The 27,003-nt window shown below is 46.2% G+C and overlaps 1 protein-coding gene across 4 annotated transcripts in view; it reads left to right on the top strand.

The window, feature by feature from the left end:
* Positions 1 to 16,388, top strand: part of TRIM66 (tripartite motif containing 66) — a 72,230-nt gene extending 55,842 nt beyond the window's left edge. For 3 of the 4 annotated variants that reach the window (XM_074401063.1, XM_010341420.3, XM_074401064.1), the window contains 10 exons: positions 4,489 to 5,004; positions 5,166 to 5,358; positions 6,832 to 6,892; positions 7,805 to 7,979; positions 8,305 to 8,591; positions 9,064 to 9,190; positions 9,511 to 9,585; positions 10,000 to 10,152; positions 10,569 to 10,787; positions 11,492 to 16,388. In XM_074401063.1, coding sequence (XP_074257164.1) covers positions 4,489 to 5,004; positions 5,166 to 5,358; positions 6,832 to 6,892; positions 7,805 to 7,979; positions 8,305 to 8,591; positions 9,064 to 9,190; positions 9,511 to 9,585; positions 10,000 to 10,152; positions 10,569 to 10,787; positions 11,492 to 11,551 — 1,866 coding nt within the window. In that variant the 3' untranslated portion in view covers positions 11,552 to 16,388. The remainder of the gene's footprint in view (positions 1 to 4,488; positions 5,005 to 5,165; positions 5,359 to 6,831; positions 6,893 to 7,804; positions 7,980 to 8,304; positions 8,592 to 9,063; positions 9,191 to 9,510; positions 9,586 to 9,999; positions 10,153 to 10,568; positions 10,788 to 11,491) is intronic. The other variant, XM_010341481.3, reaches the window with a different exon arrangement.
* Positions 16,389 to 27,003: the final 10,615 nt, after the last annotated feature.

Here is a 27,003-nt window from a genome sequence, read left to right as displayed (position 1 = left end):
CCTTTCTTTTCTTGGCCCTTAGACTATAGAGGAAATTGAAGCTTTTTAAAAAATTGGACACTGTTAAACTACTAAGGAAAATATAAAAAGCATACTTTTCTTTGGAGAGATGAACAAAAGATATTTAACTCATCTGTGTTTAAAATTCAGAATAGAAAATATAAGCCTTACTAAAGCAGTTAAATAATAAGGGAAAGAGGTGGGGAAAGAGGAGAAAGAAAGCAGGAGAGGAAGAGAGAGAAAGAGCTCATGAGAGAGAGGGGGAGAGAGGAGAAGAGAGGGAAGGAAAAGAAATAGAAAAGAATGTGAGAGATAGTGAAGTGGAGTAAGCCCAGAGAGGTATAGAGGGGGACAAGTCAAAATTAAGTTGTAGCTTTGATACCAAAGATCTAGATTCTTTTTTTCTTTTTTGAGACAGAGTCTTGCTCTTTTGCCCAGACTGGAATGTAGTGGCACAATCTTGGCTCATTGTTGCCTCAACCCCTTGGGCTCGAGCAGTCCTCTCACCTTAGCCTCCTAAGAATCTGGGACTGCAGGCCCATGCTACCATGCCTGGCTAATTTTTCTATTATTTGTGGAGACAGGATTTCACCATGTTGCTTAGGCTGGTCTTGAACTCTTGGGCTGAAGCTATCTGCCTGCCTTAGTCTCACATAGTTCTGGGATTATAGGTGTGAGCCACCATGCCTGACCACGATATGGATTCTAAATCTACAAAAAACCTAAATCAAATCTACTTAGTGATGAAATGTTGCAAGGATCTTCTGAGATCAGGAATGAGACTAGGATGGCTGCTATCACTACTTCTAGTCAACCTTGTACTGGAAGTCTTAGCTGGTGGAGTAAGGCAAGAAAAACAAATATAAATTTAAAAAGAAAGTAGATTTACCGGCCGGGCGCGGTGGCTCAAGCCTGTAATCCCAGCACTTTGGGAGGCCGAGGCGGGTGGATCACGAGGTCAAGAGATCGAGACCAGCCTGGTCAACATGGTGAAACCCCGTCTCTACTAAAAATACAAAAAATTAGCTGGGCATGGTGGCGTGTGCCTGTAATCCCAGCTACTCAGGAGGCTGAGGCAGGAGAATTGCCTGAACCCAGGAGGCGGAGGTTGCGGTGAGCCAAGATCGTGCCATTGCACTCCAGCCTGGGTTAACAAGAGTGAAACTCCGTCTCAAAAAAAAAAAAAAAAAAAAAAAAAAAAGAAAGTAGATTTACCATTCAGGATGTGCATGGTGGTTCATGCCTGTAATCCCAGCACTTTGGGAAGCTAAGGTGGGAGGATGGCTTGAGCCCTGGAGTTCAAGACCAGCCTGGGCAACATAGCAAGACCCTGTCTCTACAAAAATAAAAAAAAATTAGCCAAGTGTGGGAAGACACACCTGTAGTCCCAGCTACTTCAAAGGCTGAGGTGGGAGGATTGCTTGCTTGAGCTTGGGAGGTCAAGGCTGCAGTGAGCTGTGGTTGTGCTGCTGCACTGCAGCCAGGGTGACAGAGCAAGACCCTGTCTGGAAAAACAAAACAAAAACTTACTATACATAGATGGACATGATTTGCGTGCACAGAAAATCCAAAAGAAAATCCCAGAATGGGTTGGGTGCGGTGGCTCACACCTGTAATCCCAGCACTTTGGGAGGCTGAGGTGGATGGATCACCAGGTCAGGAGTTTGAGACCAGCCTGGCCAATATGGTGAAACCCTGTCTCTACTAAAAGTACAAAAAAAATTAGCCGGATGTGGTGGCGTGCACCTGTAGTCCCAGCTACTCAGGAGGCTGAGGCAGAAGAATTGTCTGAACCCAGGAGGTGAAGGTTATAGTGAGCAGAGATCGTGCCACTGCATTCCAGCCTGGGCGACAGAGTGAGACTCTATCTCAAACAAACAAACAAACAAACAAAAAATCTTAGAATGACTTTAGCAAGGACTATACATAGTCAATATTCAAAAATTAATTGTATTTCTATATAGAGTATACACACAATAAAGAAAAATGGAAATCTACAAAATTATGTTTTACAATAACAAGAAAAAACTTAAGATGTCCTTCTGAGCCTCATCAAGCATAAAAGTAGGTATGCAGCAACAATAATACAATAAAAATAGCAGCAGCAGTAGAAACAATTGGGGTTTATTGAGCATCTATAGTATGCCAGATATTGTTCTAAATGTTCACATGGACTTTTTCTTTTAACTTTCTAACAACCCTTTAATGGTTATTGTGAGGATTAAGTAATATATGTAAAACCTTTAGCACATTGCCTTGCATATAATAAATTCTCAATAAACTTTACCTGTATAAAAAAATCATTATTTTAGAGAGACTCATAGCCAAAGTTGTCAGTAGACCTAAGTAAGCTGCTGTTCATTTAGCTACAGATTTGTAGAATAAACAGTCCTGTATTAGTGTTGTTTCGAAATTTCAAATAGCTCATTAATTCATTTATTCATCCAGATACTGCTCTTGGGTCTAGGAATACAGTGGGTAAGCAAAATAGATAAAAATCCATACTCTAATGGAGTTTACAATTTAGTAGGGGAAACAGACATTAATCAAATGATAACATGAATTGTGGCATGAGGCTGAAAGTACATGTATAAGGCATAAGAGAGGATGAAAGCAGGAACGTGGTCTGGACTAGAGAATGAAAGAATTCTTTCTGGCAAAAAATGTCTGTTGAGCTGGGTTCTGAAGGATAAGTGGAACCGGCCAGGAATAGGGGAATCCTCTATGCAGAGAAAGCAGTCCATCTGAAGAGGGTGAGGGTAGTGGATGGAAGGATAACTTGGTATGTTGCAGGAACTGAAAAAAATGGCTGGAGTTCAGAGAATGAGGAGAGGGTTATTGAATGAGCTATGGCTACAAAGGAGGACAGAAGGACAGAGGACAGGTTATCAGGGCCTCAGGAGTCTTGTTAAAGATTTTTGCAGTTATTCTAAGAAGAATGGAGTGCACTGTGGGGTTTTATGAAAAGAAATGATGTGATCGGTCCGTGTTTTGAAAATATTTCTCCATTGAGGAGGCTACTACTGTTGTCCAGGGAGATGTGAAAGTAGGTTAGGCTAGGGCACCATCAATAAAGGGAAGAATTAGTAGGTATATCTGAGAGATTTGAAAGGGGTAGAATTGATGGGGCTTGGTATTAGTTTGGGTGTGGCAGGAGGGATGCTTCAGTGATGCCTCCCTCAGAGGATTTGACTTGCAGAACTGGATGACTTGGAGTGACTTTCACTGAGATGAGGACAGTCCTCATGGCAAAATAGCTTTACTGACTTTATATTGAAACTTGAGAAGGTATTTGAAGTATTTATTTTCCTGTGAAAATTTGAATGGGGAAAGAAATGACAGGTGCAAGACACTGATTTTGGAAACTTAGATATGTCTAATCCTGTTATCCCTTTGTTTTTCAAAAGATGTCAAATTGTTGTATATTTAGTCTTTTTTTTAAAGGGCAGGAATATGAAACTTCTGCATTCCTGATACATTTATACATTCTTTATACATTTAGAGCCAGTCTCCCTCCCTTTTCCTAAATCTGCGTCTTCAATCTGAAAAGCGGAGTGGATTCAGTACATAAATCTATGTGTTCAACTTCTTTTATCAGCCTCTTACATCTCCTCCTTAGGTCACCAAGTAGTTAGATGTAAGAAAATAATTTTGGAGTTGGAACATTACTGCCTTATCCAGTGATTGTACAGACTAGGTGATATTAAGATTTAGTTGCTTTGAAGTTCTCTGCCTTTGGTTTGGAATATCTTTGGCAGGTATACTAGGGCCAGAAAAGACCTTCATATATCTTGGTTAAAGCCTGCGTCAAATGCTGGTAGTGCTTGGAGTTGATTTGAACAAGCTCATAAGAAGGCCCTGGAGTTGATCCAGGTTCCCCAGGACTGATTGAAACTTTCTGATGGCATTCTCTCAAGGCAGGTTTGAGGCAAATAAGAGTTTGAGCCTTCTCAGCTCCCTGCTACTTTTGTATAGCAGAAACTATTCTATAGCACCCCTCAAAGAGAAGAGAAGCCACTGGTGGTATAGTCAGAGAGGAGTTTGAAATTAGAGGACAGTCCCACAGCCTGACCCTTTGCTTAGGTACAGGACTGGGGTGAGGGATATGGCTGACTCTGACTCTCTCTCTCTCTCTCTCTCTCTCTCTCTCTTTCTCTTTCTCTCTGTGTGTGTGTGTGTGTGTGTGTGTATACATGCCTCCGGTCAAGCAGTAAATTCTCTTTCTCTTGCACACACACACACACACACACACACACACACACACACGGTCCTCTGCCTGTGCCTGTCTCTCTGTGTCATAGCTTAGCAGCCTCCTTAGTGTTGGGAAGAGGAACAGGGTTTCATGCATTGCCTAAGTTCCTGGCAGCTACCAGACTCTGAAGCCAGAGTGGAATTGGAGCATGGGAGCTCCTGTGGGTTGGGTCTCCCCTCTCCCTCCCTCCATTCCCAGCTAGCAGCCTGACTCTACCCTTGTCTCTGTTCCCGCAGCACTCCACCTCGGTGAGCATCATGGGGTTTTCCAACACTCTGGAAATGGAATTGTCATCTACCAGGTTGGAGAGGACCCTAGAGCCACAGATCCAGAGTGTGAGCAGCCTGACGGCTGGCAATTCCCAAGCGGTACCAAGCCTGCTGAGTGGTCCCCCCAAAACAGTGTCCAGCCTGACAAGTGTTCAAAACCAGGCCATGCCCAGCCTGACAACCAGTCATCTACAGACTGTGCCCAGCCTCGTGCGTAGCACATTCCAGTCCATGCCCAACTTGCTGAGTGACTCCCCCCAGGCTGTGGCAAACCTGGCAAGTGATCACTCTCAGGCTGGGCCCAGCCTAGTGTCTGGTCACACCCAGGCTGTGCCAAGTCTGGCAACTTGTCCTCTGCAGAGCATCCCTTCAGTGTCTGACATGCAGCCAGAAACCGGGTCCAGCTCCAGTTCTGGCCGAACTTCAGGGAGCCTGTGCCCTGGAGATGGCGCTGATCCCTCCCTGGGGAATGCTCTGTGTAAGGTAAGTCCCGGGGAGATGCCATTCAGACTTCCTTTGCTCAACAATGGGCAAAAGGTTGGCCACTAAGACCCTTGTTCTAACCTTAGCTTAACAGTCTTTTGACCACCAATGGCAACCATGTCTGAGTTCTTTGATTCTTGTTGACATTTCGCTTTTGAAAGATGGAAAGTGAGGATTCCACTCGCTTCACTGACTCACTGGGACAAGGTCCCATAACCCCTGGTCTGGATGCTCGCAAGGACTTGGCCATCCCATCAGAACTGGAGGAGCCAATTAACCTCTCTGTGAAGAAACCTCCACTGGCACCAGTGGTCAGCACATCTACAGCTCTGCAGCAGTGCCAGAACGTAAAAGGTGAGACTCAAGCAGCCTGCCCTTCATGTTGGCCACAGACTTGAGCAGATGGACTCAGCACTTCCAGGTGAGATAGAAGCCAGCAGACAAGCTCTAAGCTGGGGAAGCAGTGCATCTCTCTGAGGCCGAATTTACTTCTCTCCTCTGAAACTGTCTTAGTGACGCCTGTTCTGCTTCCTTCACCGTGGCCATGGCTGATCCAGGCATGGCCAAGACTTACTCTGTTTGTAACACTCTCCATGCAAAAAAGTCCTGGGGGTCTGCATTATTCATAGGGGGAAACAGAACTCAGCCCAGGAGGACTAGCCTTGGCAACATGTTATAGGGAAAAGAGCATGTCTGACTTTGGAATCTGACAGGTGGAAGTTAGGAAACTAGTTTTCTCTCCCTCTAATCCCGGATGAGAGACCTAACCTTTAACTGATTTCTTTCTCTCTAAATGGGGCTAATTGCACCTACTTCATAGGCTACTGGGACAAGTAACTATAGTGAAATAATTTGATAACTTACTCTGAGTAGCAAGGTTTTTCCTGGTAGTAGACAGTAATGTGGATTTGTGTTGTGCCTTGTAGTGAAGGGAATTTGGGCCATTGGAGATCGGTTCTGATTTGCTTCTCAGCTTCTCATGCCCCTTCTCCAAAAAGGCTAGGCTGTTTGTTCTTCTGTGGAAACTGAGGGCCAGTTGGGAATTCAGAAATGACTCCCTAGTGATCATTTGGGACTTTTTCAGTTCAATGTATGATGCATGTTTAATTTGTAATGATCAGTTTCTTTCTTATACATGTAATAAATGAAAATGAAAGAAACAGTTTTTCTCCTTTTCCTCACACTGACTGAAAGACCAACTGAAAAATTATTGGTTCTTATTACATACAGTAATGTAAGTCTGCATTTTATGCAGTAGAACTAAACCTTTTAGGTTCTGCTTACCCATGTACAGCAGAACCATGCCTGGTGCTGACTGGATGCTAGTTTCCTCCTTCTGCCCCACCACTGCCTCCTGCCCATCTCCATAGACTGCATACTCAGGGAGGACTCCCTGGGAACCCCTTGTCCATGGAGTGTGAGCTGGATTCTCAAGCAGTGCCGGAATCCCAGCACTTGGCTGAGAGGGCAGAGGCTGGACAAAAGGTCTCCTTAGAGGAGGCGACAGCAGTGTACTGAGAACAAGTGATTTCCGAGCTCATGTTGAAGGTGAGAAACTGCCCATCAGTGCCTGACCCAACACTCACCTGTAGGCAGCCTCTGAGTGTTATTTGTGTTCATCTTTTTTAAAAGAAGGTGACCTTCCTCCTTTCAAGAAGGAGATCCATGGTAGACTTGTCACCACTATGAAAGACCATAGTGTAGGTAACAACTCTGTGACAGGTGTGTGGCCAAAGATATGAATAACAGATATAAGTGCAAGGTGTGCATGACAGGGTTTGTTGTCACAAATGTGTGTCACAGGTATTTGTTTGTGTTTTGCCTTAGTGTGTGAGAATTTTGAACAAGGAACCCTAGAGCTGGATGCAAAGGAGAACCAGAGCATCAGGTAACAGACTCCTGGTTAATCTCCCCTCCCACCCATGACTTCACGTCCTGAGATTTTGGCATAGGGAGGAAGCAACCTTGACGATTTAATTGCAAGTGGAAGAAGTCTGTCTGCAATTGTCTTCTTCCACCCCTTGACCTTCAAATGAATGTCTGGGATAGTCGTGGGAGGATGTCCTGGCTCCTGCACCATGAGGCATGCACTCTGGGTGCAGTTCTTGCACGTCAGGGAGCTCCCATCTTTGACTAGGAAGGACTACACCAAAGGGCTTCCCAGTGGCTGACAGGGCCTGGCCATGCAGAACTGGGCAGCAGGGCAGAATATGGATCTATAGAGTCCTCTCCAGATCTGAGAGGATCTAGAGTAGCAATTCAGTTGGCGATTGTATTAGTCAGGATTCTCTAGAGGAACAGAACTAGTAGAAGAGAGATATATACATATATATATATATATATATATGAAGAGGAGTTTATATTAATTTACATGATCACAAGCTCCTACGATAGGCTGTCTGCAAGCTTGAGGAGCAAGGAAAGCTAGTCCTAGTCTCAAAACTGAAGAACTGAGTCCAGTGTTTGAGGGCAGGAAGCGTCCAGCACAGGAGGAAGATGTAACTGGGAAGCCAGGCCAGTTATCTCCTTTTCGTGTTTTTCTGCCTGCTTTATATTTGCTGGCAGCTGATTAGATGGTGCCCACCCAATTAAGGGTGGGTCTGTCTTCCCCAGCTCACTGATTCAAATGTTAATCTTTGGCAACACCCTCACAGACACACCCAGGATCAATACTTTGTATCCTTCAATCCAATCAAGTTGACAGTCAGTATTAACCATCACAGGGATCATGGATGTTTCTGACTTAGAGGTTGGGGCCAGAGGAGGATCCCAAGACCCCGGGATATCTGTCTTGCTGCAGAGCCTTCAATAGCGAGCCTAAGATTCCCTATGTGCGACTAGAGCGACTCAAAATCTGTGCTGGCTCCTCGGGAGAGATGCCTGTGTTCAAGCTGAAGCCACAGAAGAATGATCAGGATGGGAGCTTCCTGCTGATCATCGAGTGTGGCACTGAGTCCTCCAGCATGTCCATTAAGGTACCACTTTCCTCTGCCTTGGCCTTAAACCCTGGCCCAGCCTAAGAGTGTATTCTTTCTGCTACTGCCAGAATTCTGGCTCTGAGACCTTTCCTGAGTTTCTGATGGGGCTGCAGCTTTGCCAGACATTGTTCCCTGCTTCAAAGGGCCTGTGAGATGCATGTTAGGAGTGAGGTGTCCCAGCATTCATGGGGCTTGCTGGTATGGGGTCCTGGAATAAGTGGCTCTCATAGTAGGTGCGCAGGGCCTGTGGGTCCCTCCCTCTCCTCCCCCAAGAGCTCGTTGGTGCTGTGCTCTGGCTCCCCAGACTTACTTCTTCCCCAAGGTCAGCCAGGACAGACTGTCTGAGGCCACCCAGGCCCCAGGTCTGGGGGGAAGAAAGGTCACTGTCACTTCTCTGGCTGGGCAGCGGCCTCCAGAAGTGGAGGGCACATCTGAAGAACACAGACTCATTCCTCGAACTCCAGGAGCCAAGAAGGGCCCCCCAGCCCCAATAGAGAATGAGGACTTCTGTGCTGTTTGCCTTAATGGGGGAGAGTTACTGTGCTGTGACCGCTGCCCCAAAGTGTTCCATCTGTCCTGCCATGTGCCAGCCTTGCTCAGCTTTCCAGGGTGAGTCATCCCAGTCCAGGATCATCACCTGGCTAGTAGGGTTACCTTCCAGGGATGATTATTCCAGGCCAGGCCACAGAGCTCCCAGGATGGGCTTACTTCCCTCCTCTGGGCCTGCCTGAATTGCAGGTCTGTGAGTCGATGGGCCTGGGTGTCTTCTGCACACAGACAGGTGGATGCTTGATGTTTGGTTGACTTCCCTTCCACCTCTTTACTCACCTTCCTCTTGCATGTGGATTTTGTGCCTATACTCTTACCCCAGCCTCCCCAACCCCTATTTTTCTAGATTCACTAAATTCTGAGTTACTGAATTTCTTCTAAGCCTGTGGCTAGGAAGCCATTCCTTACATGGCAAGGCCAAGGACTCAGTTTCCCACGTCATTGTCCCAGTGCCTGTCCTAGGGCAGAGGGAGAGGGAACGGTGCTCTGGGCAATGTGTGAAGGCCTAAGATGGCCTCACCTGCCCCTGCAGGGGAGAGTGGGTGTGTACCTTGTGCCGCAGCCTGACCCAGCCCGAGATGGAGTACGACTGTGAGAACGCCCGCTATAACCAGCCTGGAATGCGGGCATCTCCTGGCCTAAGCACATACGACCAGAAGGTAGGGAGGGGTTTTTGGAAACAAGGTTCCCTGCCCTTGGCAGCCCCTTTCTGCCTACAGGGTCTGAGGCCTTCAGAGGGGATGAGGGGCTTTTCTGGATACCTTTCTTTGTGCTGGGACTGACAACTTGGCCCGGGGGTGTTTGGATGATTTTCCTTCTCGCAGCAGTTTTCCTCTGGCTTGGGAGCCTGAGCTCTGCCTTAGTATGGCAGTTGGTACCCTGTGAGACAGAGCCAGGGAGTTATCAGGGTCAGCATCTTTAGTTCATACTGAGGTGAGGCCAGAACAAAGTGACTCTGTTGCCAATTCTGATTTTGCAGAAGTGTGAGAAGCTGGTATTGTCCTTGTGCTGCAATAACCTCAGCCTGCCCTTCCATGAACCTGTCAGCCCCCTGGTAAGGAAGGCCGCGCTGTTTCTGCCTGCTACTGTTTCTTCTGCTCAGAGGGTCTAGACCATGGGGCAGGAGCATGGTGGTTCCTAGGCTGGGCTCAGAGCATGGCCACTGGAAGCAGTGACAATAGTAGTTTATGGATAGTCCAGGGGGCTGTGGGGCCATGACCATTCCAGCCTGCCCAACCACAACTTCTGCTGTATCAGATCTGACTTGACAAGTGACACATTCCTCCTTTTCCCTTTCTCTTTTTCTTCTTTCTCCATCCTTTTTTTCCTGCTGCTTCTCATCATTCCTCCTCCTATTCTTTTTACTTATATTTCAACTCATTGTCCATTTCTTCTTCCTTCTTATCCATACCTTCATTTCTTCTCTCACTCCCATTTGCCTCCTTCTCCTCATGTCTCCTCCCGCAAGGCCCGGCATTATTACCAGATTATCAAGAGGCCCATGGACCTGTCAATCATCCGGAGAAAGCTGCAAAAGAAGGACCCGGCTCACTATACCACCCCAGAGGAGGTGGTATCGGATGTGCACCTCATGTTCTGGAATTGTGCTAAGTTCAATTATGTATGTCTTGTCTGTTTTCCCTCTCTCCTATTTCCCCCAACCCCAGGACTGTCATGGGTGGGTAGGGGTAAGAGGTTAGGTTTGGTCTGGGCTGCCATGAGGATGGGGGAGCAGATTCCAGGGGCCTGCTGTGGTGGGTGTTTAAAAGCTCTCTCCCACACTCAGGCCTCAGCATGGACTCAAGAAAAAGGGGACATACTAGTGACCGGCCATCTGTGGCTGCCTGTTGGGGTCACTTCTGCCTTAAGAGCTACTACCAAACTAGTTATCGTGAGTCCTAGGGGAAAAAAAATGCCCAGTTCCAGACACCTCAGGAGACCCTGCCAGGCTTTGTGCTCTGTGTAGCTCTTGAGGGACCTGGAAAAGATGGATTAGTAGAAATGGGCTAGACTATCATTGCTCTCCGTCTCCATCAGCCTGACTCAGAGGTTGCAGAGGCTGGCCGCTGCCTGGAAGTGTTCTTTGAGGGCTGGTTGAAGGAGATCTACCCAGAGAAACGGTTTGCCCAGCCAAGGCAGGAGGACTCAGACTCCGAAGAGGTGTCTAGTGAGAGTGAACGCTCCACTCCCCAGGGCTTCCCATGGCCTCCCTACGTGCAGGAAGGCATCCAACCCAAGAGGCGGCGACGACATATGGTAAAGGGTTACTGCCATAGTGGCAGCAGGTGGGCGGGTGACCAAGCAAGCAGAAGGGCACCCAAGCAGCAGCCTAAGGTGAGGCTGTTCAGGGGGTGCAAAAGACAGTGGTGACAGTGAACCTTTTTTTCCAGCCCCTTAGCCTGTAAGGAAGGCAGGGCAGTACAGGGCTCATGAGACTTGAAATTCAGAAAGGTACCTGCCTGCCCAGGGTAACCCAGCATTTAGCAGCAGACCAGGGCTGAGAAACCAGTTGTCCTAATAGCCAATTTGGTGCTGGTTACACTACACTGTGATTGTGATGCCCCTAAGAAGGGAATTACCTGGTCTCAGTGCCTGGTTTCTACTTGGATTTGAGGGAGAAAGGAAGAGATCTTTCTTAGCCCCTTGGTGTAGGTAAAGAAGGAGAGGTATTGCTTGCAGCAGAGAGAGCTCCTCTGATCTTTGGGCTGGTCCCACCTGTGTAGACCAGAAACGTCCACTCAGGGCTGTTTAATTCCACGGAAATGTTTTTGCCTGCCTCCCATGTGCCAGGGATTGACCAGCCATCCTCAGTTGCTCACCATACTTAGCATGCAATGTTTAGTGGCTTCAGTAAGTTTTATTGCTGCATTCCTGTGGTAAAATAAAATACTTTGACTCTGCAGCACTGCAATCTTGACATAGCCTACATTTGGCTATTTTAATATGTATTTTTCTTTCAGGAGAATGAAAGAGCAAAGAAAATGTCATTTCGTCTGGCCAACAGCATCCCCCAGGTGTGAGAGCCAAGAGACTGTGTACTCTGGCAGCTGTTGTCCCAGCCTGTCGACCATTCCTTCCCATCTTGCAGCTTATCCTCTTCAGAATGTGGGTGGTAGATGAGTCTCATTGAACTGTATAGTGCTCTTCTTTGCCATTTGCATCTACAGCATTTATTTGGGAGCCGCAGTGCATCCACTACAGAGAAGATTTCAGTAATAAACAGGAAAGAGGAAGGCATTCGTTATTATCAGAGTAATCAGAGTAATGTATAGGGTCCGCTTGACAAGACCACACCTAGTCAGGCTTGGGAGGACCTACCTTCCTTGGTGAATTTTTTTCTGCCTGGGAAAGCAGACCTGTCTCACCTTTTAGTGTCCAGGGTTCAGGAGCCATGTATATATCTGAACTCCTCCTGGGCTCAGATGTGAGTGAAAGAAGGGAGAGAGGTTTAGACATATGGCAGGACTGTGGTCCCTGGCCCAGCACAGCCAAAGACTGTCACTGTTTGCCTTTGCTTGTCCTGTCTGGACAGAGGCACCTGCCGTGTGCAGACTAGTGGAGGCTTCTAGAGGCCTTAGGTCTCAACTGGTGCCTGTTTGGGTTCTAACGGTTTTCAGGGTATTTGTTTTACATATTCACTTTCCTGATGCTGACTTTGGTGGCTGCTGTGAAAATGCTGTGGCTGGTGTGACATTCTTGATTGAGCTGGGTGGCTGTGCAGAGACCACTTACATCTGGTTCAGATTTCACTTGCACACTTAGAAAGATGTCCACTTCTGAGCCCACCCTCTGTGCTCCTTACTCTGGGCTAATCGCACTTCTTTAGTGTGAGAACCTGCCTTCCTAGAAGTGACTGTTGGTGCTTGTCAGTGGGCACACCCTTCATCATCCTCACTCAGAGGTCTGGATCTTAAGTTCTGCTTGTGAATACCGTGAAGCAGCTGCTGTCTGCTTCAGGTACAGAGTTCCATGGGTGGAGAGCATAACCCACAACCAGCTGACTCCTCTGGGCCTCTCCTCCTGCTTAGAGATTCTAGTTCTCAACCTCTCCAAGTTCATGAGCCAAAGATCAGAAGTGAATCTTCTGACTAGCCTGCCCCCAGGCTGTCTACCATCCTGGAAAAGCTTTGCTGGCAGCCCTTTTTGTTGGAGGTTAGAGAAGGCCTCAGGGACCAACAGGAGTCAGATCTAGACATTTCTGGGGGAAGTTTGTCTAAAGTGGACAGGGGAAAAATCAAGAGGCAAAAAGCCAGTGTCCTTTGGTGACTCTGAAGCAACTTCAGAGCCTTAGTTCTCCTAGAATGCAGAGGGAAGCATTCTGGAAGCCATGGGAACAGGAGCTCAAGGTTGTATCCTGAATGGATCTGCATGGTCCTCGCCAGGTGTTTGTGAGGATACTGGAGGTCAGGTTACCTCCCAAGCAAGGGCTTGGTTGAGAAGGAACTCATTGCTGATACTGTTGGGGCAGCTCTGAACCTAACATTTCAGTGCCAGGGCCAGCTCTGAACCTGACATTTCAGTGGCCAGGACTGAGACAACTATCCTTGGTCCTGCCATCAAATGGCTAATTTCAGGGGAGTCTTAGGTCATGGCTTTGGTTTTGTTAAGAGACACAGTTTAAGGATGTTTTGATTTGTAGGGCTTTGCTAATAAGCATTTTTTTTTTAAATCAGGAAACATTTCTTCTCTCTTTGTGAGTTGATGGTATTGCCCATTTCCTTCTCTACCCAAGCTGAGAGATCATCTTCACTTCAAAGCAAACCATGCCCATTGGCTTGCCATTCTTTCAGCAGCACGTGCCATGTTCGCTGAAGCAGATAGGCTCCCATGATCCCGTTTTCTGGTTCAGAAACTAAGTCTTCAATGCTTTACCAGTCCAGCAATCTTTGGACTTAGGTTTCTGCCCTTTGAGACTCACATGCCTTTCTGGTTTGGGGTCTGGCCATTTCCCTTTCAATGTTTGAATCTTGTTCTCTGTTTGGTTGGCTTGACAACGTTCCCTCTGTTCTCGTGTCACTAATTCCTGCTCTAGGTCATCTTTCCTTTGTGCGGCCCACATTCCCACCATCCCTATGAGCTTTAGTGTACTTGGCGTTGGGCAGCTGGTGAGTGCTGTGATAGCCTCAGACCTGATCCTTCCTCAGGACCAACTGGAGACCACAAATTTAGAGCAGAAATGCCTGTTAAAAGCCTGGCTTTCCTTATATCAGTGAGGCTCCCAGCTTGGGTGTGGCCTGCTGGGCTCAAGGATCAGCTTGCTGGGCTAGGGGGTCTTAGTAATGTGCTGGAGAGATACACGCTTCCTTCTCATCATGGAGAGCCTGCATGCAGAGAGGCTCCCTTTAGACACCTGATCAGGGTTGGGTAGGTGGGGCTGAGGCCAAAGCCTATGACACCATCCCCACGCTAGCTATCCCTTGGCACTGCCCTCGCCCTGGCTTTTCCTTTGGACCTAGCCACCATTGTTTTGAGTCATGGTTTTGTTTGGTTTTGCATGCAAAAACCAGAACATGACTTAGAAATTAAAAAAAAAAATCCTTCTGGCCAAGTGACTACCTGCAGCCAGGTGACTACCTTGGCTCTTCGCTAACATTTGGGCTGATGCTGCTTTTGACTTATTCCCACAATAGCCCAGTTTTGAAGTCAGCCAAGTCCTTTGGTTATTGACAATATCATGCAATGGAAATACGGTGAGTTCCAGATTCTTATGGGACAGCATGCAGTCTTAGAGGAGAAATTGGCTTCTTGGGTGTGCTGAGAAATAAGACAGTAAAGTAACTTCAGTTGATGGAAAGGAGATTTTAGCTGAAAATTGGTTCAGGATTTTTAAATTTTATTTTATTTTTTGGCTGGGCATGGTGGCTCACACCTGCAATCCCAGCACTTTGGGAGGCCGAGGTGGGTGGATCACCTGAAGACAGCAGTTTGAGATCAGCCTGGCCAATATAGTGAAACCCTGTCTCTACTAAAAATACAAATATCAGCCAGGTGTGATGGTACGCACCTGTAATCCAAGCTACTCAGGAGGCTGAGGCAGGAGAATTGCTTGAACCTGGAAGGCGGAGGTAATAGTGAGCCGAGATTGCAGCACTGCACTCCAGCCTGGGCGAGAGAATGAGACTCCGTCTCGGAAAAAAAAAAAAAAAAACTGGTTCAGGATGAACTGCAGAGCACTCTTCCACAGAACATGGGTAGGTCAGCCCTGCCTGACGTCCAGCAATTGCTAACTATACACCTTGCCTGCCTCTAGTGCCCCTACCTGAGTGGCAGCCACCAGACACTCCATAGGCTCTGTTCCACGGCAGGTCCTGCCATCCACCCTGGCAGACTCTGGCTCTCTGCCTCTACCCATTTCTAGCAACAGCTCCTTGCCTGGCTCCTAAGACCGTGGCGCCTTCTTGTTTGTTCCTGGGCTCTGTTCTGCTCCCTGTCTCACTCCATGGGGTCACTTAGAGTCTTCCTTTCTGACCTCCTGAACTGAGAGCCTTTGCTCCTGGGTTGCCACCTCCTGGGCTTCCTCTTCTCCCTCTGTCAGTACTGCCAAAATTGCCCTGCTCTTTAGTCCATTTCCATGACCTCGGCCCTCTCTCTCCTCTCCTTGCCTTTCAGCTTTCTCCTGGACTCCTTCCTCTCCCCAGCCTGAACCCAGAGCCTATCACACACTGATGTTTTTATCAACATCCTGAACTTTCTCATCCCCTTCAACTTTGTTTTGTTTTGTTTTGTTTTGTTTTGAGATGGAGTCTTGCTCTGTCTCCAGGCTGAAATGCAGTGATGCAAGCTCGGCTCACTGCAACCTCCGCCTCCTGGGTTCAAGCTATTCTTCTGCCTCAGCCTCCCGAGTAGCTGGGACCACAGGCGTGTGCCTCCACACCCGGCTAATGTTTTTTGTATTGTTAGTAGAAATGGGGTTTCACCAAGTTGGCCAGGATGGTCTCGATCTCTTGACCTCGTGATTTGCCCACATTGGCCTCCCAAAGTGCTGGGATTACAGACGTGAGCCACCACGCCTGGCCTACTTTTTTTTTTTTTTTTTTTTTTTTAAGACAGTCTCACTCTGTCACCCAGGTGGGAGTGCAGTGGCATGATCTTGGCTCACTGTAACCTCTGCATCCTGGGCTCAGGTGATCCTCCCATTTTAGCCTCCTGAGTAGCTGGGACTACAGGTACATGCCACCATGCCTGGCTAATTTTTCTACTTTAGGTAGAGACGGAGTTTCACCATGTTGCTCAAGCTGGTATCAACGCTCCTGGGCTCAAGCAATCTGCCTTCCTCAGCCTCCCAAAGTGCTGCGATTACAGGTATGAGCCAACGTGCCAGGCAATTTTTGTTGAAACTATCAGCCATTCTCCATTTTTGGCATCATCATATTTTCTGCTCCCACCTCCTGGGCTTCTGAGCATGACAAATTCCAGTTGGCAGCCTCAGTTGGGCTCTCAGTGTTGACTGGAAATTCTTTAACTTGTTGTGATCCTTTTTTTCCCATCCATGCCTCCGTCTTTGCCCTCCACACATAACTGAGCTCACTGCCTACTTCGCAGAAGAGAGCCCCTAAAGCAAGAGCGTCCTTGCCCACTGTTCCTCTCTCCCCTCTCATTCATCTGCGTTTATAACTCTCCCTTTTCCTCCCCTCCTGCTCCTATTTAATTCTTATGTCTTGAATCCTCTTGTATGTCCTCCAAGACCGCTCCCTTGCTCAGCCCACTGCTCCCGCTTCCTGGAGTCTCCAGCCTCTGTCTCTGTTGTTATTTCCACATAGTCTGCAAACTGGTTCTCACCAAGATTAAAACAGCATTTCTTAGAGTCTGTTACCCCTTACACTTTTTCCTTGTTAGTCAAGTTACTTTAAACAAGAATCTTTCTCTGAGGCATAATTATAACAAGCTCGATCAAATTAATTCTTCCTCAGCTGTTCTTCAGCCCTGTATTCTTTTTCATAAAAGTCACCAGTGACTGCCCAATTGCCAAATAGAATAAATACCTTTCAGTGCTCAGCTGTCTTGACCTCTCCACAGCATTTCACACCATCCACCAACCCTCAGTGAAACAGCCTCCTCCCTTAGCTTTATGATACCGCAAGTCTCTGGATTCTCCTCTTACCTCTCAGCCACACAGGCTGAGCCATCCTTGAAACCTAGACAGGGGTACATATCTGTGGCTGTCTGGGGTCTCTCCTTTTAAGAAGTTGGGTAGACAGGAAGAATCACAGCTGCTCTGCTTCCCTGTCTATTTCCTGAGTCCCTTCCTTTTCCTGAACTCCTCCTCATGCCAAGCATGTTTATGAGCTCCTGCTGGGAGGACAGCATCTGTGAGTCCTTCCCTCTGTCTCTCCTAGACAACACTGAGACAGATTTTAGCCTTGTTTGCTAAGAGACCCCATCTAAGGCAGCCCAAGGGTGTGGATTGGGTCTTAATAGCATCCAAGTCTCAGTCTGGCTAAACTGGATTACTAGGCTGGTGGGCAGCTCCTCACCATGATCCTGCACCAGTTACAGCCTGCTGCAGTTGGGAAGGAGCCTGGGATTGTGGTAAGACATGTTTCCAGGCATGTCAGTGCTGCTAACCAGGAGGAGAAGCTGGCAGGGTGGGTGCCTGCTGCTGATGACATTGGGATGGAGGGAGACTGGGGAGTGCGGTGGCTCCCGCTTTGCTACGGCTCAGCTGGAGTCAGCATAATTCCTGTATCAGGGCCTTTCCCACCTGTGCTGTTCACCACCGCCTGCTTGCTCCAGTTGGTTCTGGAGCCAGAGGGCAGCTATTGGTGTCTTTCTGGGAGGTAAGGAGGTATATACTAGAAAGACATCTGATTTGAGAGTCTGAGCACCTAAATTTGTGTCTTTTATCATGAACTGTGTGACCTTGGGTACAGTTTCCTCATCTATAAAGTTGCAGTGGGAGAATGGCTGAGAACAGTGATGTCTCAGCTTTCCAGTGGTAAGGATATTATTCATTATGATTTTAACTGTAGAGCTCAGGCCACATAAGGAATGGGAATTCCAGGGGCGGGACACAGCTGGGGGAGTCCAGAGCAGGGCAGGAAAAGGGGACTCACAAGCTAAACAGAGCTGCTTTGAGGAGCGTTCTTACCAGCTGGTGCTGCTTCTTGAGCCATACGCCCATTCCTCAAGCTGCACCCCTTTCTCAGATATGGAGGGTGAGTTCCTCCTAGGCCCCTATTAGGAGTGGCTAATTAGATCCAAAGCAGTTGGGGCATGAGGGAGGATATTTTAAAGGGAAGTGTCACTGATTTTAAGGACCTATACATTCAAGAACAAATAAAAAATAGCACTTTTCTTTACCAAGAATTGTGTCCTGGAGTGTTTTTCAGTGAAGATGATTGAACCTATTGCATGGCCTTCTTGCTGCTAGTTCACTACATCATAAGAACTCAAGGTGGGGAAGAATAGCCCGGGAAGCCTTTCTCTTTAGGGAAGGACTCAGCTCTCTGCTTCTTATTCTTCTTATTTTTATTATTTTTCATTTTCTTTAGAGATAATTTTCTTTGCCCAGGCTGGTCCGAAACTCCTGAGCTCAAGGCTCCTCCCACCTCAGCCTCCTGAGTAGCTGAGACTACGGGCACGTGCCACCATGTCACTGTTTCTCACTCCATGAACATAGCCTGTTTCTCAAAACACAGGCAACAGGTGGAGGTGGAGTTAGGGAAAAGGAATCTTATGAAAGCCTAACACTTCCAAGGGCTCTACACTTCAAGAACGTCCTTTATATAGTGATGCTCCCCAGTTACCTATCCTTAGCTGTCCTCTCTGCTTTCTCCACGCTACTGGTTTCTAGCCATTTTTTTGGGGTCAAGGACATTGTAATGAAGATTTGTCATTGATTTAGGCTGCATGAATTCTGAACCCCTTTCCTATTTTTGGTGAATTTCCCACCTCAGGAGTCTTGGGAGACACGGCTCACTCCTCCCTACAGAAGCTAAACATACTAGAATCTTGATTTCCCAGCATCCGTTGAAGTCAGGGTATAGGCCTAGTGGTAGCGATTTACAGAAAAAAAAGCCTCCTCTCTGGTGACAGTGTTGGCTGCAGGCAGATGGGGTTTCCATGGCGGCAGTAACAATGGTACAAGGTGAAGCACCTGCAGCCCGATGGCATTGCTAGTTTCTTCAGCATACCAATTTGGCACATGATTTCAGGAATTGTTCCTGGCTGCATAGCTCTGAATATAATTCTCTAGACTTCTTGACAATTCTGTGAACTACCTAAAAAAACCTTATAATACATTCATTTTTCTGCTTACATCAGCCAGAAATGGTTTCTGGTACTTGCAACTCAACACTCTGACATCTGGAGATAAAAGTCATGAATCCACTTTTCTGAGCTCCAGACTCATCTATCCTGTGGTCTGTGAACACCTCCCCTTGGATGTCTCAGTGTTGCCTGGCACACTAGTCACCCCCTTAACAGATTCTTCCTCTCATATTCTCTGTCTCAGCAGCCAGGACGTGGGAAGAAAACCAGAGGGATGTGGTATCAGAGAAGCCAAGGAAGTCTGTGTTTCAAGGAAGGATAATTGTCAGTTTTAATGCTTCAGATGAGACCTGAAAAATTTTCTCTGACCTCCCACCCCTTTCCAGACTGGCCCAAGTACCTGAAGCGTTTTCCTGCCTACTCTGTGATCTTTCCACCTCAGCCTCGCGACTAGCTGAGATACAGGCTCGTACCACCACACTGACTTGCCTTACTAATTGTATTAGTACCAGTCCTTCTCTAGGTTCCAGGGACATGGCCCTTCTACTCCCCACTCCTCAGGTTCCATGTCAAGCTGCTAGTTGGGCCAGCTCCCTGGAGCAAGTCTTGCCCTCATAGGCAGGGCAGCATTTGACCCCCTCTTCCTCTTCACCTGGCCTATGGATTATTTCATCCACTAGGCAGTGGAGGCATAGTATCCAGGGTCTAGGAGCTTTTCAAAGGCCTGTAAAAATAAGTCCTGGCCAGGCACTGTGGCTCACATCTGTAACCCTAGCACTTTCGTTGGCCAAGGTGGGAGGATCGCTTGAGCTTAGGAGTTTGAGACCAGCCTGGGCAACATAGCAAGATCCTGTCTCTTAAAAAAAATTAGCCAGGTATGGTGGCTCACACCTGTAGTCCCAGCTATTCAGGAGGCTAAGGTGGGAGGATCACTTAGAGCCTAAGGGTTGAGGCTGAAGTGAGCCATGATCGTGCCACTGCACTCCAGCCCGACTGAAAGAGTGAGGCCCTGTCTAAAAAAAGAAAAGTCTTGAAACAGTATAAAATGAAAAATGGTAAATCATACATAAATATATAAATGTCTATATATCATGTTAAATCTATAATTGTTAATTCTGTATTCTGTAAGTTTCATAAAGTTGCATAAAAATTCTGTTATACCTGAAAACAATTTGTAAGTTAGAGTTTCTGACTTCATAAGAAATTCTATATACACAAGATAATTGCCAAGAAACCTGAGTCCAGTGTAAATTAAATGAATTACTCCTAGCCAAATCATTTAAAAAGCAAAATTATAAAAAAACAATTGCAAAACGTCACAGTAAAAATGATATTTACCACAGGCTGTAGGTGCAGTTTCATGTTTGATGTGGGGCTTTCTAGAATAAGAAATTCTTGTCTGGGAAGAACTCATCCATGGGCCCTGGAGTTATGCCCAGGTTGGAGAGGGGGACCCCTTGTCCTATAAACATCACTCCTGAAGGCCTTGCACAGAAAATGCTTTAGGAAATGAGAGGGTATAACCAATCCTTAGTGACAGCTCTGCAAGTGTAGCAGAGACTGCTAATTGTTGCCAGTATCTATTTTCTTGTTTTATATATTTATTTATTTTTAACAAGTTCTTGATCTGTCACCCAGGCTGGAGTGCAGTGGCATGATCGTGGCTCACTGCAGCCTTGAACTCCTGGGCTTAAGTGATCCTTCTGCCTTGGCTTCCCAAAGTGCTGGGATTATAGAACGTGAGCATCCAGTGTGGGGTGTTTTTTCTTTTTGTTTTGTTTTGTTTTATTTTACAGGAGCTGCCTCTATATTCTAACCAATATTACAAAAACAGTGCTTTATTTGCTCACGAGGCTGGGAGGATATTCCTAAGCTTTTTTGGAAATTGATGTACCCTTGGCTTCCAGCTATGTCAGAGATGTAAGACCTGCTGAAGCCAAGCTCCTCATTCATGGAGAAAATAAGGATCTGCTTCATGCTTGTAAACAGGAACACCACAGCCTTGGTCTTGCCCCCGCCTAAGGGCTAAGGCCTGATGCTGGAGTAAGCAATGTTTGTGTCTAGGGCTCCTTATTTATTCCAGTGGTTCTCATTTGTGGTGTGGCCCACTGACAGTGCTGCTTCATGTTAAAGATTCTGCCAGGACAGTGCCTCTGTGACTTTTGAAACTTATTAATTAGGGCCAGGCATGGTGGCTAACACCTGTAATCTTAGCATTTTGGGAGGCTGAGGCAGGAGGATCGTTTGAGCCTAAGAGGTCAAGGCTGCAGGGAGCCATGATGGTGTCACTGTACTACATCTGGGTGACAGAGCTAGATCCTGTCTCAGTGAAAAAATAAAAAGTAAATTTTATTAATTAGCTTAATAAAGCATTCACCCTCTCTTTCCTATGTAAACTGAATCTCTGGTAACCAAATAATTGATGAGGGAAAGTCTCTTTTTAAGAAGTTTTCCACAGTAATTGAAGAAGGACTGATAGATTTGGAATATCACCTTTTTATCAGCCTCCAGTGAACTAATGAATCTAGGTAATGACTGCCGATGGCTGCTCACTTCACCAAAAAAGAGGCAATCAGACATTATGTTTCTCCTGATTGAAGAACACAGCATCACCCATAAAGCATTTATAAACAAATAGAAGCTGAACCTAAACAAGTCTCTACATCTACCAATTTACAGATTAACTCCCAATTGACGGGACATGCAGAGAATAGAACACTTTAGATGACTTCACAAAGATCCAGTCAGCAAAATCCAGTCCCCTAGGACCAATGGGACAAATGAGTTGGTTTACATTGCAAGGGGGGAAAAGAAAGGGAGATGGAGGGGAAACCTTCAAGAGCCTTAAAAATCATGTAAACCAATTGCAATATACAGAACTTATTTGCAGAGTTTAAACACATTAAACATACCATGAGACAGTTGAGAACATTTGAAGAGATAATGGCTGAGAACTGTCCAGAAGTGATCAATGACATGAATTCATAGCTATAAGATGTTGAACAAAATACGCTTGAAAAATAAAAAGAAACTTGAAATATATTGAGTAAAACTGCAGAACACCAAAGACAGAGAAGATCCTACACACAGCAGAGGGGAAGATGTAAATGTTACCTTCCAGTGGTTCTAGTGCTCTCCTAAGTGCATGGGAAGATTGCACTACTGCACACCAGTTACTTACTTCAGGTGTGTTTATGAGGCTTGAATTGGCCAATGAGAGTGGAAGTGATGTAGGTCGTTGCTAGGTTGAATGAGAGCCAGTGCTTGATTCTCTATTTTCTCTCTTCCCTTACTGAGGTGATTCAGAGAGCATGCACTGACATGAAGATGCTTGAGTCTCAACTAGTCTGGTGTGCTGCACTGATACATGGATAATATACACTTTGTCGTATTTTTCATATCTGCAGCAAATTATACATGAATGAGGACTTTTGTTGTAAGTCAGTGAGAATTGTGTGCTATTCATTACTGCAGCATAAGCTGGCCTATAATACAAAGAAGCTTGGGCTTCCTTGGGGAAAAAAAACGAACAATAACAAAACACTAAGATCCCAGGCACTGGCCTAGCAAGTGGGTAGCAAGGAAACTGATACTGGTGACTAGAGGGACAGTGATTCATGTTACGCAGAGGAAAAACGTTTGCTGAAAACTATAGCCTGAGATAACTTGGGAGGCACATCATGTACTTAATGAATTTCAATAGAGGGGAAGAGATTGGAAAAACAACATAAGTAGCCTACGTTGGTTGATATTCTGTTTATCAAGGTATTTCAAAAAAGACATGAGTTCACAAAAGAATCGCCATGTTTTTAAGAAGGAGTGAAAGAAAATAGTATACAAAAATTGAAAGACTTAGGGTTTTGAAGAGGTAATTGCTTCTTGACACTGAAGACTACGATAAAATTTAAAATTGAAGGCCCATTAAAATCTAGCCTTGAGGTAAGGATCATATTAAAAATATGAGCATAATATTTATCGCTACAACCTTTGAATGGATTAAGGTACTTCAGGGAACATATCAAATTAAGAATATTGTGCCCAGTAAAATCTTTTAGCTGGATAAGATTCAGGGAAAGAATTATGAGGATGTGGCTTTTCCACCAAAGCTTGTAGGGAGAGAGGAGGAGGGGGGCGGAGTGGAGAGAGAGAGAGAGAGAGAGAGAGAGAGCGCGAGAGAGAGCGAGAGAGGCATGGACATGCAAACTACGGTAGTCACCCCTTATCCTTGGCTTTGCTTTCGGTAACTTCAGTTGCCTGTAGCAAATGGCAATCTGAAAATATTAAATAGAAAATTCCAGAAATAAACAATTCATGAGGTTTTAAATTGCACACTATTTTGAGTAGCGTGATGAGATCTCTAACCACCCCCTCCATCCCACCCTGTTCCACTAGGGACAAGAATTTTGTCTGGTGTATCCACACTGTATATACTACCAGCCCTTAGTCACTTAGTAGCGTTCTTGGTTATTAGGTCGACAGATCATAAGAAGAAGGGTGAGTACAGTACAGTAAGATTTTTGAGGGAGAGACCACATTCAAATAACTTGTATGACAGTATATTGTTATGCTTTTTCTATTTTATTAGTTATTGTTAATTTCTGGCTGTACCTCATTTGTATATTAAACTTCATTATAGGAATGTTTGTATAGGAAAAAACAGTATACAGTATGTTGGGTTCAGACGAAGTGAGTTTGAACCCAGCAGAGAGATGGATGAGATGGAGTTTCGCTCTTGTTGCCCAGGATAGAGTGCAATGGCGTGATCTTGGCTCACTGCAACCTCTGCCTCCTAGGTTCCAGCGATTCTCCTGCCTCAGCCTCCCAAGTAGCTGGGATTGCAGGCATGTGCCACTGTGTCTGGCTAATTTTGTATTTTTAGTAGAGATGAGGTTTCTCCATGTTGGTCAGGCTAGTCTTGAACTGTCGACCTCAGGTAATCTGTCTGCCTTGGCCTCCCAAAGTGTTGGAATTACAGGTGTGAGCCACTGGCCCTGCCCTGGTTGTTTTTTTGAGACGATGTCTTGCTTTGTCACCCAGGCTGGAGTGCAGTGGCAAGCTCTCAGTTCACTGCAGCCTCTGCCTCCCATGTTCAAGTGATTCTTCTGCCTCAGCCTCCTGAATACCTGGGATTACAGGCATGCGCCACCATGCCTGGCTAATTTTGTATTTTTAGTAGGGAAGGGGTTTTTCCATGTTAGTCAGGCTGGTCTCGAACTACCGACTTCAGGTAATCAGCCTGCCTTGGCCTCCCAAAGTGCTGGGATTACAGGCGTAAGGCACTGTACCCGGTAGGAACACAAGTCTTAAAAAGACTTGTCCAAAGTTTTTCATGAGTCATCGGTGGTGTCCGGATCAGAACTCAGGCTTGCGACTCAGGTCTCTATAGGGTCTTTCAAAACGTCCTGGACTCCAGACAAGTGGCAGAATGAAAGAGGTCCGAGGTTCATTCCCCATGTTGCAGTGTGCTGGAAGCCCCATAGGTGGCACTCAGCTCCGGGGAACATCAGAAAAACTTGGTAAGGGCTAACCCTAGGGGGAAATTTTGATGAGGAGCAGGATATTTGCATAGTCCTAAATTGTCTCTCCACTGACTGCTCATCGTTGTGCAGGAAAAGTTGTAAAGGAGGGAAAAAATATACAGCAATTGGAGTCTTATACAGTGGAGAAATCAGATAACATCTTGATCATATGATCAAAATAACATCACCAATAAGGGGCAGGTGGACATACTGTGCCCCCAGATGTAATGCCGTGAGAAGGACATGGTGTCAGCCATAATACAGTATTGCCGCCAAGAATGCAGAACCCGAATCTCATCACAGAGGAACATCAGACAAACACAGAATGAAAGATGCTATGTTAAGTAAAGGCAGGGGATAGGTGACTGGATTCTTAAAAAATGTCTCTGTCATTAAAGAAAAGCTAGGAAAATGTCCAGGTTCAGGGAGGCTAAAGAGACATGACAACTAAATGCAACACCTGACCCTATATCGGGTCCTGTAGTGAAATGGGGAAAATGTAGCATAAAGGACATTCTTGGGTCAACAGACAACATGAGGATATGGAGAGTAGATGAGATTAATGTACCAATGTTAAATGTACTAATGATAACTGAACTGTGGTTATATAATTGAATATTCTCATATTTAGAAAATATGCACTGGAGTATTTAAAAGTAAAAGGACTTAGTGTGCGCAAATCACCCACAAATGGTACAGACCAAAACTGTAGATGTATATCTTTTTTAATTACACACACATACACACACACACACACACACACACACACACACACACACAAACACACACACACATAGGGAGAGGAGAGAGTGCTATAAATAAAGCAAATGGTATAAATTTTTCTTTTTTTTTTTTGACATGAAGTCTCGCTCTGTCACCAGGCTGGAGTGCAGTGGCAAGTCCTCAGCTCACTGCAACCTCCACCTCCCTGGTTCAAGTGATTCTCCTGCCTCAGCCTCCTGAGTAGCTGGGACTACAGGCACGCACCACTACGCCCAGCTAATTTTTGTATTTTTAGTAGAGATAGGGTTTCACCATGTTGGCCAGGATGGTCTCGATCTCTTGAACTCGTGATCTGCCTGCCTTGGCCTCCCAAAGTGCTGGGATTACAAGCGTGAGCCACTGGGTCTGGCTGTTGTAAAATCTTAATAGGTGAATCTGGGTGAAGGACATCTGGGGCCAGACACGGTGGCTAACACTTTTAATCCTACAGCTTTGGGAGGCCAAGGTGGGAGAGTCACTCTAGCCCAGGAGTTTGAGACCAGCATGGGCAACATATCAGGACTCCAAGATTGAACTCAGAAGGTTGAGGCTGCAGTAGCCATGATTATGCCACTATACTCCAGTCTGGACAACAGAGCAAGATCCTGTTTCTACTGGAAAAAAAAAAAAAAAAAGGCTGGGCACAGTGGCTCATTCCTGTAATCCCAGCACTTTGGGAGACTGAGGCAGGTGAATCATGAGGTCAGGAGTTCGAGACTAGCCTGGCCAACATGGTGAAAGTCTGTCTCCACTAAAAATACAAAAAAGTTAGTTGGGCATAGTGGCAGGTGCCTGTAATCCCAGCTACTCAGGGAGGCAGAAGTTGCAGTGAGCCAAGATCACACCACTGCACTCCAGCCTGGGCGACAGAGCAAGACTTTATCTCAAAATCAAAAAACAAAACCCAACAAACCGAAAGGATATATGGGCATTTTTTTTACTACTTTAATTTTTGTAACTTTTTAACAAAAGTTTGAAGTTATTTCCAAATAAAAATTTAAGAAAAAATAAAGAATTAAGCGATAGTGATCCTGGGTAGCTCCTCTGCCCACGCCTCTTTCAGTAACACAGTTCAGAGCCAGTGTCCTGCCTCATTGGAGTGTGTCCTCAGCTGTCCTCATTGCTTACATCGTTTCTCTTCTGATAGAATTGTGTTTGGCTTAGAGGCCTAGGCTGGAGGGGCGGAGCCACTACTGTCTATGGCTGGAGAATGCCGCTGAAGGTTTTGTAAGAGGATGTGCACAGGCAGTGGAGGCCTCTGAGTCCAGACTTCACTCCACTCTGTCCTCAAGAAACTAAGGCCACTGGAAGCAGTCAGGCTCCAGCTGGGTTTCCCTAATCATTCTGAACTGGAATCTGGTGTCTGAGGGAACTCAGCCGGCCTGGGTGTGTTAAGAGCCCTGGTAGTATGGCGACAGGAAGGGCTTTGCTATCTTTTCCCTCTGCTTAAAAGTTTCTTGGAGGTGGCACAATCCATCTCCTCTCACGAGCCTGGGCATACCAGACACCCCGGAACCCCAGGAGTCCTTCTGATCTTCCTATGATCTCCTTTGCATTAAATCATCAACATTGAATGTCAGTGACAGGGCGGTAGAACGTTTGCCCCAGATCTGACCCTGCATTCTTTCCTGTGATGACTTCTGGTGGCTTTCCCTCTGTGTCTATGTCCTTCACATGTGAGTAAAGGGACTTGGTCTATTCCCATGCTTGAGCCTGGCTGGGCTTGCCCCTCACTCAGCTCTTCTCACAGGACAGGGAGGTCAATCTTTGCAGTCAGCTGGTGGGAAAATGACGAGAGTCCAGTCTAAGGCTCCTCCAGCTCCCCTTACTCACATGTAAGCCAAGTAGAAAAAGATTACTCCCCTTATCTGCACTCAGTAAACAAAATTCTGGACTATGAAATTCCTTAGACATAGCCAAACAATGTTTCAATGGGTGAATCAAACTTCCAAGTGAATGGTGTTTGTATCATGAAACCATTG

The sequence above is a fragment of the Saimiri boliviensis genome, chromosome 6 (genome assembly GCF_048565385.1).
Source record: "Saimiri boliviensis isolate mSaiBol1 chromosome 6, mSaiBol1.pri, whole genome shotgun sequence".
In the NCBI taxonomy this organism is placed as follows: Eukaryota; Metazoa; Chordata; class Mammalia; order Primates; family Cebidae; genus Saimiri; species Saimiri boliviensis.
The sequence above is the reverse complement of the archived record's forward strand: the minus strand, read 5'-3'. Positions and strand labels throughout refer to the sequence as shown.